General features: G+C 36.7%; 1 protein-coding gene across 1 annotated transcript in view; it reads left to right on the top strand.

The window, feature by feature from the left end:
* The window catches only part of SEC23A (SEC23 homolog A, COPII coat complex component), a 28,438-nt gene extending 14,486 nt beyond the window's left edge, over nucleotides 1-13,952 (top strand). Inside the window, exons 13-20 of the mRNA XM_048307404.1 lie at nucleotides 1,244-1,350; nucleotides 2,335-2,488; nucleotides 3,219-3,296; nucleotides 4,269-4,430; nucleotides 5,894-5,980; nucleotides 7,448-7,603; nucleotides 8,190-8,255; nucleotides 12,504-13,952. Coding sequence (XP_048163361.1) covers nucleotides 1,244-1,350; nucleotides 2,335-2,488; nucleotides 3,219-3,296; nucleotides 4,269-4,430; nucleotides 5,894-5,980; nucleotides 7,448-7,603; nucleotides 8,190-8,255; nucleotides 12,504-12,593 — 900 coding nt within the window. The 3' untranslated portion in view covers nucleotides 12,594-13,952. The remainder of the gene's footprint in view (nucleotides 1-1,243; nucleotides 1,351-2,334; nucleotides 2,489-3,218; nucleotides 3,297-4,268; nucleotides 4,431-5,893; nucleotides 5,981-7,447; nucleotides 7,604-8,189; nucleotides 8,256-12,503) is intronic.
* The last annotated feature ends 269 nt before the right edge of the window (nucleotides 13,953-14,221 follow it).

A 14,221-nucleotide genomic window follows, 5' to 3' on the forward strand; every position in this document is an offset into this window, starting at 1 on the left:
ATTTGTCTACTTGTCTTCTAAATACAGTAATTTTATTCTAGGTGACTGTTGAAGCTTGTGTTTTTGTATGATTTCCCCAAGCACAGTAGCAGGGATAAAAATGATGTTGCCATTTTGTGTTGTCAAAGTTTAGAGGTGGACACTAACTGCTTAATGATGGGCTAATCTTCTTCTTGTAAGTGATAATGAGAACTGAGGAACCTACTTATTTTGGATAGAGTTTATAGTCTCTAACTCCAAGTTTTTCTTTCAGTGTGTTACTTATTAAATGTATTTTAATTGCATTATATGAAAATGCTGTAATGGGTATATTTAAAAGTGCTTTTCAGTATTTCTCTGATGGTTTAGTTACAAGGTAATTACTACATAGTGTTACATTTTAATATATTGCTCAGTATTTGCAAGCAAAGATTGGTTTCATTGAAATGCATAGGGGCAAAAGAGGTTTCCTGTTTCCCTGGGGGGCTACTAGAAAAGAGGATGAAAACATGAGGAGCAAGTGTGCTACTCATTCTCACACCATTTCTTGTTCCAAGAAGCAGCTCAGGAACTGAGCTGACTGTAGTTTCTATATGTTTGGTATGCTGTATTTCATAGTTTGTTATCTATGCAGAGGTTTGAAAACTTGGAACTTACCTTAGCCAAGTTTCAATTCTACTTTTTTGCATATTTATGTTTGCCTTGTTTTATTAGTAGCTCTAAAACCGGCCTAGTCACGGTGTGTAATAGTTGATCTCAACTCTTCTCCTCTTCTGAGTTGCTTACATAGTGTGTAAATCTGTATTTTCACTGAGCAGAGTTTTGAAATTTCAGTTTATACCTGGATTCCGATCTTTGTTTTGATAATACTATTGCAGATTCATTAGTCAACATTTTAGACTAGTATCAGTTTTCTTATCCTGTAATTCCAGTGAATCATATGGTGTTCAAATAGAATGTGATGGAACCAGGAATTCCAAGGCCCCTTGGGAAAATGTTGTCTCTGTAAGGAGAGAGCATTGGTTGCTTTGAGGATATCTGGTGAAGCCAGCAACTGCTTCTAACGCCCCTTAACAATCTCCAAGTTGATTATCTGTGTTTAATAAAGGTACTCAGCATAATAAAAACACCAGACAATGCATTTAAATAACGGGGGCTGCCTATTGCAAAGAATGTTAGAATTTTCTAGTAATTAGTTACAAGTTTTCAAATTGTACTGTAAAATCTTGAGATTCCCTTTCATTTATTTTCCTTCTGTACTTAGCACAATGCTCCCATTCCTCAAGGAGGGCGTGGTGCAATCCAGTTTGTGACTCAGTACCAGCATTCCAGTGGACAGAGACGTATCAGAGTGACCACAGTTGCCAGAAAGTATGTTTTGCTTGTGAATAATTTTTGAAAAGTCAAGAGATATAGATATATATATGTAGATAGATAGATAGATATGCCTTTTACTTTGTAGATTTTGTAAGCAGTTTCTTGTTTGAGACAGTTGCCTCTTTTGTTCTGTGGACTGTTTCTTCTCTGAGAGGTTACAGTGGCTGTATAATGTTATTATAGCAGTGCTCTGAAGAAAGCCAAGTGATTTTAGACGAAGGGGAAGCTTTGAGTGAAATTCTGTGGCCTGAACTGAAGAGATGTTTGGAATGGCAAAAATCACTTCATAACTTGAGAGTGCCAACTGCAGTTCAGTGGGATGTAAATACCTGGTATTCTGTGTATAACCTTTAGCTGCAGTTTCTTTGATTCAATATACTTCACAATTTTAGGAAATGATGTTTAATATCTTGAAGACATTTTTCAATGTCCAGTGACATTTATTTACTCTAAGTTGAAGGAGATCATTGCTTGGTTAATTTGATGGAAAATTCAGTTTATTGAAAAAAGCATTGCCCTAACTGTTGATATGACTGTGTTGTTAACATAATTAGTTGTATTAGTAAAATCCTGGTGACTGATGAAACGACTGATGAATAGTTTACTCTGTAAGTTAAAAAGAACTGGCAAAGTGCGCAAGAAAATTGCTTATGTGGGAATAGCGATTAGATGCGTGGACGGTGTTTTCTGTAACAACCAATTAATTATTTAAAAAATATGATAGCTGTTCTATTAGTGACATTATATTTTATTTCACTGGTTGCATGATATCTGTACAAATAAGGAACATTTCTAATTAAAGAATGGTTAACTGGGAGACTGCTTGTTTAATCTACCCAATAGATTTTTTGAAGCTTCAGCATGAGTTTATTAAACTGCTAATTGTTAAACTTTCTTTGCCTTAATTTTGAAGGAATATTTTGAGGTTGGATTTTTTCCTTTCACTGTGATGCAAATCCTTGTATTTTTATTTTGCAGCTGGGCAGATGCACAGACCCAGATTCAAAACATTGCTGCATCTTTTGACCAGGAAGCTGCTGCAATTCTCATGGCTAGATTGGCAGTGTACAGGGCAGAGACAGAGGAGGGGCCTGATGTGCTGAGGTGGCTGGACAGACAACTTATACGACTGGTAAAACAAGCTATATTGAAAGAGTCAGATTGGTTTCTTGTTTGTGGACACATAAATGACTGCTGTTCAGTGATGGTTTCTTTTAAAAGCAAAAAATGAACGGAATGCTTAATTTCTACGTGAGGCTATACAGAATTAACTAAGATTTTCTATTTTAAATTAAAAAAAGAGCAGGTGTGTTTTCGGTTGATTTTTTTAATGTTTCCTCAGCACATGATAATTAAGAGGAATTTAGAGAAATTATAACATGCGATTAGCAGAAATGAAAGTTTTCTCTACTTTCTGCTGCTTATAATGATATTGTAGAGTAAGTATTTTTAGCAGAAAAAAAAGGCAAAGTATCTAGAAAAACCATATGGAATTTTTTTTTTATTTTCAAAAGTTCAATTTTCTGCTTGGCTTTTTAAAAATTTATTTTATTTTTTTATTTGTAAGTAAGCATTTATTAATTAATTTTTAACAATGTCTTCTGGGCTGTTTAATCATCTAACTCTGCTTAATGATTTTAGAGGGGAAAACAACCAACACACAAAGTTGTTGAAGCCTCGTATTCAAGAAAATGGCTGCTTGTTAAAGAGAGAACTTGTGTCAGTGTTTTTGCTAGGTTTCTGTTTGTTTACAAAGTTGTAAGCAGTACAAGTCACGTGCCTTTTAAAACCAAACTTACAGTAATGGCATGACCAAGCAAAGTATATTTCTTAATATAGATTTTCTTTCTCATTTCCTCCAGTGTCAGAAATTTGGAGAGTATCACAAGGATGATCCAAGCTCTTTCAGATTTTCAGAAACATTTTCACTTTATCCACAGGTAAGTTTGTCTATAGGAAGGTTTGTCTATAGGGATAAAAGAGAATGCTCAGTGAAGAAAGAGTCCATGTAGCACTGAGTACAATAAGGCATATCAGGATGAACAGAACCCCTGCCCCCAACTACTGTCTGGCATGTGACATTAGGAAAATCACTTCTGTTGTCTGTGCTGCTGTGTCCCCTTTGTCCTCTGCCCTTACAGTTAAATGTCTAACTGTGTAAATTTTTTGTTTCTCCTACAATGCAATCCTTATCTCACCTGAATTTGTAATTCATTTAATGGCACTTTTTAAAGGGACATTCTAATGAAGAAATTCAGGAAACATAAGAAAATAAATGGGTTTGCTTTGTTGTTTCTCTCCCATGTGATTTATGATACTGAAAAGAAACACTTTTTTGTGAAGTTGACCTTGACAGTATCAAACTTTGAATAGTTTCTTTGCTAATAATCCATTCTGATAAACTTCTCCATTCTGATAGCTCCAGACACTTCACTTTTGGACTCTTCATACACTCCCATGATATTTCTGTTTCAGTTACCTACTGATCTGTCTGTAGGTGTTAGGTGTTGTGTAGAGATTGAGTCAGCATGTGGAGAATTTGTTTCAGCAATGAAATCATATGCTTTTACTAGCAAAGTTTGACTTTGCTATGGTTAATGTTTCTTTTTCTGTTTACGTGCTGCAACTTACTTCATTCCAGAACATCCACCTCCCTCATAGGAACAGTAGAACTTATAGTAAAGGAAGGATTTCAAAGCTGCTTTGTAGGTTCCCCATTCTGATGCCTCTCTTACTGTCATGGGAGTGTGTAAAAACTGGCAAAGGTGCATATACAAATTAGAAATGTTAAAGGAGTTGGAATTCAGTTTTGTTGTGGCATTGGTCTCATGTAGTTTGTGGAAAATATTTTCTCCTTGTAGAACTGTCCTTTTTATCTGTCAAAGTTCAAACCAATGGTTCTTGTTTTGCAGTTCATGTTTCACTTGAGAAGATCTCCTTTCTTACAAGTTTTTAACAACAGTCCGGATGAGAGCTCCTACTATCGTCATCATTTTATGCGTCAGGATCTAACCCAGTCTCTTATCATGGTTCAGCCAATTCTTTATGCCTACTCTTTCAATGGACCTCCAGAGGTATCAGTAAAATAACTCCATAGTGGGTTAAAAGGTGCTTTGTTAAGAAAGAGGTGATTGCTGTCTTCACTGTTACGTTACAAAATGTATTGGTTTAAAATTTATTGTATGAGAAAGAACATTCATTTAATTTAAAACAGCTATGAACAAGGCGTATCTCAGAATTCTGATGTAGCAGTCTGGAGAACAAAAGTCACTTTGTAAAGAGGTTATGTTTTAAACTAAAGGATGGTACTATTTTTTTAGTTTTTGAGAGCATTTTTTGGTTTTGTGGTGCTAGAATGTAAATGTAAACAAAAATAGTTTTATTTAAAAATGTACTTTTGCTGTTGCCTGAAAGAAAAGTTGAGGTTTTTTTTTAATGTACAAAATTTCCTCTATTTTAATGCCTTAATCCAAAGTTTCTAATTTTGATATGGTTCCCATTATGTGTAGATTTAGTACAGAACCTTCCAGGTGACCTTGTCATGGCACATTCTGTATAAACCTAAAATAAAAAGCTGGTCTTCCAAGAAGCTTCTGGAAGAAGTGTCAGACAGCAGATAACAAAAGTTGTCTTTTACTTAAAAGAGAATGAGGCAGTGAAAACAAACGTAGTAGTCAAGGATCTTGGCAGGTTGGATTTCTAACTTTTTTATAGGAATTTTTTTTTTTTTTTAGTATATTTATGAGGATATAAAAAAAGACTTTTAGAAGTGGCATTTAAATGAAAGTAATAAGGTGGTTTGTGAAGAGCAGCTTGCAAGTGTAAGATCACTCTCCCGTGTATGAAAAACAAGTAGTTCCATTGGTGATTGAAAGAGAAATATGATTAAACAGGAGCTGATGTCTCAGTGTAGAATGAATAATAATATTTTTTTCTTGATTTTTGGAATAGTTGATATTTTTGTTATCTCTAGTAATACTGATTCAATTAAATCATATAGCACCAATACAGTGTCTCCACCCTTAAAAAGGTGATTTAAAACCTTAAATATTACATTAAATTTCATAAATCATGAGTATTTACTATATACAGTATTGGGGGATATATATGCACAGTAATAATATGTTGCAAGAACAAGACTAAAAAAAATCCCAAACAACTCACAAACCCCAAATCTTGTATTTGAATAACTGCTGAATCCTTATGCATTGAAATGCAATTCAAATTAATGGCATTGTATGGGTAAATAGGGAGGTACTTGAAAGACTAGAAAAGTGCATTATAATGAAAGGGGTTTCAGCTCTTGAATACATTTTTTATTACTTTCATGAAGTTTTATATATAGAATCAGGCAGGATAACTTCAGAATGAGATTGTGTGGGTTGCAGATGTGGAACATGAAAAGGAGCAAATACAGAGCTTTAGTAAGTGATTGAAAAAGTTCCTAAGATTCAGTTACTGATTAAAAAATCTGGCAATGCCATCTAATTGCTCAGTTCATCCATTGATAATTTTTAAATTTATTTTTAAATCTTAGCCTGTTCTTCTGGATAGCAGCAGCATTTTACCAGATCGCATTCTCCTTATGGACACCTTTTTCCAAATCCTTATTTATCATGGAGAGGTAAGAGTTGTCATTTCTTACATAAATTTTTTCTGTAGGAGTGCTACATTATGGAAGTCACTAGAAGTCAGGCTCCAATTCTAATGGACCTCAGTGCTTGACCTCTCTTCTGCGTGGCTGACAGCAGAGTCCCAGTTTGTGTTTGTAGTTTGGTAGTTTAACACGTCTATATGCAAATACCTGACATGACTTGATGTTTTGGTCCTGTTTCTTATGATGAGTTTGAGATTAATTAGCTTCAATATGCAGAGTATTTGTTTAGATCAATATTTTTCCTACTTTAGAGTGTTATACCCTGCCTCGCCCTCCTCCCCACTTTTCACTCCTTTATTTTAGATTGGTTTAAGTTGGTTCTTCAGGGACAGGAAGTCAGAACAGCAAGTTCTATAGTCACCCTTTATCTGTACTGTCCTGGAGGAGTGGAACTGCACCTGGCAGTTAGGCAGGTAGACATTCCTTAGTAATATAAATTAAAGTGCTTGTGACTTGCTGGTGCTCTGCCTTCCTGGAGGAATTGAGCTACTGCTTTTTACTACTTTGCAAATGGTTTGCAGCTGAGAATTTGAAAAATACTGTTCTGGATCATATCCTTGTAGCTGCACTGATAAAAATATTTACTAAACTTCAACACTTCTTAAGTAGCAGAATGTTACCTCATTTTTGTAAGGTGCTATCAGTAAGCAGCAGTGGTGGGCTGCTCCCTGAGGGAAGGGGAACAGGGAGCAAGCATCATTGCAAGGCAGGCAGGGTCTTATCACTGAGGACCTGTCCCCACTGTACCTGAGCAAAGCAAGCAGAGCAGTTTTGAGCAGTAGCCAGACTAAGCCTTCAGTCCAGATCACCAGACAAGTTGATGGGGATGGGGGAGGTCCAAGTTCTGGCTATGAGGTCAAGTCCCTGAGTGGGGGTCCACATCAGTCAGGTACATGGCCTGGTACAGGCATGTGGCTCAGACAGGAGCCAGGAATGAGACCTTCAGTTTAAAAGCAGCTACCAAGCAGAGGAGGGAGGAACCCCTGCTGAGGGTCCCTCCAGGTCTTTCCTAACAACTGCCTGTATCTGTGAGCTGACCTTGAGCAGCCAGCTTCACTCCTAGAGGGTGGAGAGGTTGTGCTACAGACTGTGAAAGATACCAGTGTAAATACTTCTCTAATATGCATGTCTATGATATATGAGAAGTGTAAATAATATCATTGACCTCCTCCAAACAAAATATTTGGCATATAAAAGATGACAAAAAAGAGTAAATACGAATGGACCACACATTGTTAAGAGTTTGAAAAAAAAAATCTATTGGCATGTTACTTGCACATCTTGGCTTTTAAAAATTAACTTACTATAGGGCAGAAAGGGATGAGTGATAGAAAAGAGGCGAGCAATGGCACATTCTCCTCTGAAAAGACCTGTGTATCCTCTAAGAAAGTTGGGCGAATCAGTTCTAAGCTTCTGTCTTTCCCCTGTCCCCAGACCATAGCGCAGTGGCGTAAGTCGGGGTACCAGGATATGCCAGAATATGAGAATTTCCACCACTTGCTACAAGCTCCAATAGATGATGCCCAAGAAATTCTCCATTCCAGATTTCCAATGCCCAGATACATTGATACAGAACATGGAGGAAGCCAGGTATGGTGAAGTATATATTATATAATCTGGGAAATGATGTGTTAATTACGTTGGGAGATATTTTTGGTAGTAAGCGTGCATTTCTGTGCTACAATATACATAAATTGCAAGTCAATGTTTTGAATTTTAAAGCTTTTATAGAGCAAGATATTTAAGAGTAGGTTTCCCCCTAATTTATGAATCCTGCTATTTATTATTATTTCAACCGTACTGACTTGGACTCTGATTCTTTGAGTAAGGTGTGTAGGGCAGAAAATACAGTACTTGTCTGGGTCTTTGAACCAATACCAGAATTACTCTTTTGTGTTATTTTTTTAAAACTTACTAATTAATGTCTTGTTGATACTCACATTTGCTTGCTAGTGCTTGAAAAAGACAAAAGCTTGTTTTCAGCTGCATCAGAGTTGCTAGCAGTTCTTCATTACAGCTGTGGAGTCCAGTGAGTGGCTTTGTTTACAGAGGTGCTGTTTGCAATGTCTGTATCTCCAGATAATAGAAATGACATATTTCATACATACGCAACTTTTTTCTAAGTGCAGGAAAATTCTATTTGAGAAGATTAATTTATTGTCTTTATTTTTTAAAGGCTCGTTTCCTGCTTTCAAAAGTAAATCCCTCTCAGACTCATAACAATATGTATGCGTGGGGACAGGTGAGTATGAATCTGCTGATCAAGCTTGTATGCATGAATTTTTCCCCCCTATTTCAGAAGGCAAGTGGCACATTATGTACATATAAGTAATAATTCGAAGTTTTGAAACTAAAAAAAAAATGCAGTTTTGGTCTGATGTGACCAAAATTACAAAAGCTAAGAAAAATGGGCTTTATTTCTTCAGACAGAAATGATCTGGTTTACTATTTTAAGCTTCTGTTAGGCTGCTTTCATGTCTAGCCTAATTTTTTAGACAGTGTTATCTTAAGACTATGGGTTTGATGTTTGCCTGATAGAGCCTCTCCAAGGACTTCCACTGAAACAGTTTTGTGAAGTCAAAAGTAGAGAGTTTATTGAGGCAACAGATAAAAAGATTTGGATCTAGTCACTGATAAGTGCACTTACTGCCTTAGCACTAAATATACTAAGGCTAGACAATGATTGAGTAAGCTAAGTTTACAATTTACAATTCATTAAGCTTAACTTCACTAGTAATTAAGTTTAGTTTCATTCTGCTAAGTAGCAGAGAAGCAAATCTTACCAAAGAGTGTTCCTGCTTTGGAGGGCGAGGGGAACAAAACCCATCAACCTGTCTGAGAGGTAGAATCATATTCTTGTCCACACCATGGAGGACTTCATATACCAATTTTATACCTGCTGTAGTCAAATAGGATTGGTTCCCTGTTGCTGCCATAAAAGATTTTCATATTGGTGGGTGTGTTTTTTCTTAAATAAACAAGTGACAGTGAGGGCTTAGGTAGCTTTGGCCGGGCTGAGCTGTCTTGTGGATGAAAATGTGCATGTATTGCTCGAGGGCAGAAGAGAACTGTAACACTTCTGTGTCTCTTCTTCCTCCACCTTGGCTGAGCCATTAGTAAGGCTGCTTGACCTTTGCCTGGTGGCCTCCTCTTCAAGTCAGCATGTTGTAGCCTTGTATTGTTACCTCCTTGTCCTCCTGTCTCACAGAGCTTTAGATAAAGCTTTACAGCTTTATCCCTGTAAATACCTTCAAAATACTGGAAATGAGACTGCTTACCACACATAAAGGCTAAGGGACTTTCTTGCAATAGGGGAAATAAGTGTTGAAGGTAGTTAGAAGCAAGAACTGGAAAATACACCAGTGCCAGTGTACTGACATTTTCCAGAATTTCTGTGGCCTGTTTGACCAGGAATCAGATTTCAAGCCTTGTCTTTAGGAAGGAAGTTATGTTCAGAAGTTAAACATTCTGTAGCAGCTTGTATTCTTGAATGTTGCATCTCTGTTCCATGTTCCCCTTCCACATTCAGCTTCTATAGTGGGAAGAGAAACACTGCTGTGGGTAAGTGCTAGTGCAGTGTCATCATCTCATGCAAGTGTAATGGCATCAGACATTTGAAGCTATGTATTAACTGTGCTCTTAGAGTACTTTGCTAAATGGTGTACAGTGTTGAAGTCATGAGTGAGAAAGCTCTGTAGTAGTTTTATGGCAGTCATCTTTGTCAATAAGTTTTATCAGGGTACATTTTCATAGGAATGAATTTGTTTAATGAAGCTTCTGGCAGTGAACAGCACTGAGCTCCAGAGTGAAAATACTTGAAAATTCTGTACTGAGTCAGGTCCAGCACAATTTGAACACAAATCCTGAATTCTTTGCTTCCAAACTTGGTAATCTAACCAGCAGTTTGTTAGTGCTTCTCTTCATCATGTTTCCCCTTGACATACACACAAATCTTGTAGTTTGGAAGATCTTATTTTTAATCTAAACGTTACCTGGAATTTTTTTAAGTTTTCACATTTCCGGCAGTACAGGACAACAGTTTGCTGCTTGTTTAATTAATAAGCAAATGAAATAGTATTCCAAATATAAGTACAAAAAATTTCTTTAACTGATCTGTAAGATAATTTTTCATGCTAGACAGATGATACATCTTGCAAAAGATAGTTGTCTGTTTTAATGCTGAAAAGAATTCAGTTCTAGGGTAACATAAGAAATGGTGTATTAACCACCCGGGGGCATTGCAGTGTGTGTGCTCAAGATAATATACTCTTGTATTTGCAGGGATTTTGTGAAAAAAGTTGAATCAAGTACTAATTATAAAATGAGAAATGTGATATCTGGGAGAAATTTCAGACTGTTTTGCATCTTGCTCTTTTTTTCTCATGACCTTCCTGATTGTTTCATATTTTATTTTGTGAACAACTGAAAGTCACATTGACCTGAAGAGGGCACCCACACACCACTGAAAATGTATTTCAGGCAGTGATGAATTGCCTAGTTTGGTTTTTAATATTTTAAGTAAAGATTTTCTTTAAACTTTAGCAGGCAGGTAGGTGCCTTACTAGTGTAGAAAGCATTTCCAGAAAACAACGATGAACTTCTTGTGCATTTCCATTATGTGGTTGGTGTTTGAAGATGCAGTTGAAATTTTCAAAAAGGACCTGTGAATGCTGATTGACAGCTGCTGAACATGAGCCAGTGTGTGCCCAGGTGGCCAAGAAGGCCACTGGCACTCTGGCTTGGATCAAGAATATTGTGTCTAGCAGGACCAGGGAAGGGATCATCCTCTTGTACTCAGCGCTGGTGAGGTCACACCTTGAGTCCTGTGTTCTGTTCTGGGCTTCTCACTGCAAGAAGGATGTTGAGGTGCTGGAGTGTGTCCAGCAAAAGGAAACGGAGCTGGTGAAGGCTCTGGAGCACAAGTCTTGTGAGGAGCAGGTGAGCGAGCTGGGGGTGCTTAGTTTGGAGAAAAGGAGATTCAGGGGAGACCTTATCACTCTCTACAACTACCTCAGAGGAGCCAGATAGGAGTTGGTCTCTTCTCACAGGTAACAAGCAATAGGAAAAGAAAAAATGGCCTCAAGATGCCAGAGGACATTTAGATTGGGTATTAGAAAAAATTTCTTCATAGGAAGGATTGTCAAGCATTGGAATGGACTGCCCAGGGAAGTGGTAGAGTCACCATTCCTGGAAGTATTTAAGAGACGTGTAGATGTGGCACTTAGGGACACGGTTTAGCAGTGGGTTTGGCAGTGCTGGATTAGTGGTTGGGCTCAATGACCTTAGAGGTCTTTTCTACCTAAATGATTCTGTGATTCTTAAATAAGAGATCTCAGACATAGCATTTGGCAGGCTTGGAAGTAGAGCATCCTTTAATCTCATCTTGCTGCCATCAGATGATAGATAATTTAGTGTGCCTTCCCTGAGAGTGGCTGTGTATTGTAGTGATCCAAGAAACCTTGCTGTACTTGATCGTTAACTGAGAACTGTTTCCGGCCAGTTCTCAGGAAACAGCACCAGTTCTGAGCATCCTTGTTAAGACTTTTATGTCTGTCTTTTGGAAGACTTTACAAGAGTTCTGACAGCTCTGGTTTAATTTGGAGATATGGATTCTTAGTACCTTTGAAAACATTGAATTGTTGAGATTTATAGGAATTCTTCTTACATCTGTAAATGGAAGTAGTGGTAGACTGGTCTCAAAAAACTTAAGGGAGTTACTATGTAATATTTGCAGAGTTGCCAACTGCTGGTTTGAGTGTAAATTTGTTCAAAAATAGTGATTAAAACATGACCATTTTGAAATTCTTGGATTTGTGAAAATACTTCTGAGGTCAAAAAGTAAATTGCAAGAATCCACCCAAAAGGTTTTTTCATATCTTTTGTGATCTGATTGCTTGTGACTTTCAGATGCTTTTGGTCTTTCTCTGAGGTGGTACAGAGCTACAGGAGAGAATAGGCCCAGCTCTCTTTGGGAAAGCTGGATGACCTTCCCTTGGTGACAAATCAGACCCTTAGGGGATTTGTTTCCTCCTTTCACCGTTTTGATATGTCTGAGCTTCACTGAGTGATACTGATTTGTTGGTTGTCACTTGCATATTACTGTTTCTCTCCCTTTTGCTCTACTGAGGTAGGAATGATGCAGGAACTGCCCCATGGAAAATTTGTAAGTTAATATTTGGCAGCTGTCAAAAAACTCTGGAGTTGTGTATGGCTGATGTAAAGATCCTGCGATACAGTAGCAAGTCATTGCTGTATGTGTTAATATGTAAGAGAATGTAGTTGTGGTTTATGCTGGAATTCATGCAATGTATGAAAATTTATGTAAATGTACAGTCTGCTGGGATTTTTTGTCAGAGAATTTCGACAATGATACACTTCTAAGATCTTGCTAAATTTATAAAATGTTTATTCAGTGGAACATACTGTGCCTTAAAATGCTTTTTCTTCACAATGTGTATAATCAGTTCTCCTTTTTTCCCTTATTTCGTAGGAGTCTGGAGCACCCATTCTTACTGATGATGTCAGCTTACAAGTATTTATGGATCATCTGAAGAAACTCGCTGTCTCTAGTGCTGCCTGAGATTCTGCAGTGCGTGGAAGGCACAGACAAACTGCGGCCATATTTCAGCTTTTTCCTCCTTTACCCTTTTCCGTGTCTCTCTTGACAGAATGCTCTGATATGCACAAGCTGCCTGACTAGATGTAAAGCAGTGTTGTTTTCAAAGAAAAGCTTTTGTTATCAGCAAATGTTTTAATGTGAACTGCAGTTTTTAAAAATCACAGGTAGTAGATTAAGTTATTGGCAAATAACTTCAGGAAAAAACCAGTCATTTCGGTTACTGTGGTACTAAAATTACTTCGAGATCATTTGCAACAACTTCGAGATGTGATTTCAGTTTCTTGTTTAAATGGTTGGGGTTGATTATGCTCTGCATAAAAGGCCCATTGAACAATAAAGGAAATCTTTGGTGATGTCTGGCTTTCCAGACTGCCATATAATTACTTTTGCTTACTCAATTTGAGCATGAAGTGAACAAAGCTACACCAAAAAGCATATAAGAATAGTATTAACTCAATCTTTTGATTCAGGCTTATGAACTTTTATTTCCTGCAGAGATATTATTGTTCATGTATTGTTTATTTTAGGAGTATTTAATTTCAAGTATTTCTTCCCTTTTACCCTACTTGATTCTTTGGGAACAGAGTTTTTCTTTATTTCAACATAAAGAATTTGAACTGAAAAGGTATAAAATCCACTGTTGCACAAAATTTAAATCCACATGTATTGTGACCAAAGTATCTATTATCAAACACAGTAACAGGTGAATATGCTCAAAAGTTAACACTTTCTGCTTGAGCTAAGAAGAAATCCTACACTACCAAAATGAACTAAGAGTACAGCCTTGATTTTTGTCTTGGTGAGTATACTTAAAAATAAAATTTACCTTTTTTATTGTTGCCTTATAATGTTATTACACTAATGCATGACACTGCACATCTGCTTTTTGTTTCTGCATCCCTTTTGTTATGAATTCAACAGGCTATAGTTCTTGTTGAAACAGTATTACGTAGAGTATGATGTAATTAATTTGATATTTAGTTCACACTTGATTTTTTTGGGAGTGGATAAATCAGTAGGCTTTCCCATTTACTTGTTGAAGTTTACGCATAAACCAGATGTTTACATAGGTAATACAACATTTTGACAAGCAAAGATGTGAAGTGTGGTAGTGGGCAATAAAAAATTGTGCCAAGTCTAAAGGAATAGAGAGTTCATACGAAATTCAGTTGTTTATTGGTGTGATAGACATGAGGGTGGTTTTTCTGTTTTCTGTAAATTCTTAAAAACTTGATTGAATCATTTGCTCTCCATTTCTTTGATCTAAATGAGATGAGCTCCTTTTGCCACAATGCAAATAAAATACATGTTTTTCTCTCACTTCTTGTATTTATTGTGCTGGTTTATGTCAGTTCTTGAAATAAAATGTGGAAATAAAGGTAGTAGTGATAAAATTTAGAATAACTTCACCTTTTTTTTCATGTAATAATTGGTATCAAACTAATTTAACTTCCAGAGGTACTGAACAGTTTATGCTAGTGGCAGTTTAGAAAGTGATAATTCAGTAGCCTTTTTGACTTTCTTTTGTTTTAGCTAATAAACAGCCTAAATTTTCTTGTAACACCAAATATGTCCAGTTTACTTGATAG

This window comes from Corvus hawaiiensis, chromosome 6, assembly GCF_020740725.1.
Source record: "Corvus hawaiiensis isolate bCorHaw1 chromosome 6, bCorHaw1.pri.cur, whole genome shotgun sequence".
In the NCBI taxonomy this organism is placed as follows: Eukaryota; Metazoa; Chordata; class Aves; order Passeriformes; family Corvidae; genus Corvus; species Corvus hawaiiensis.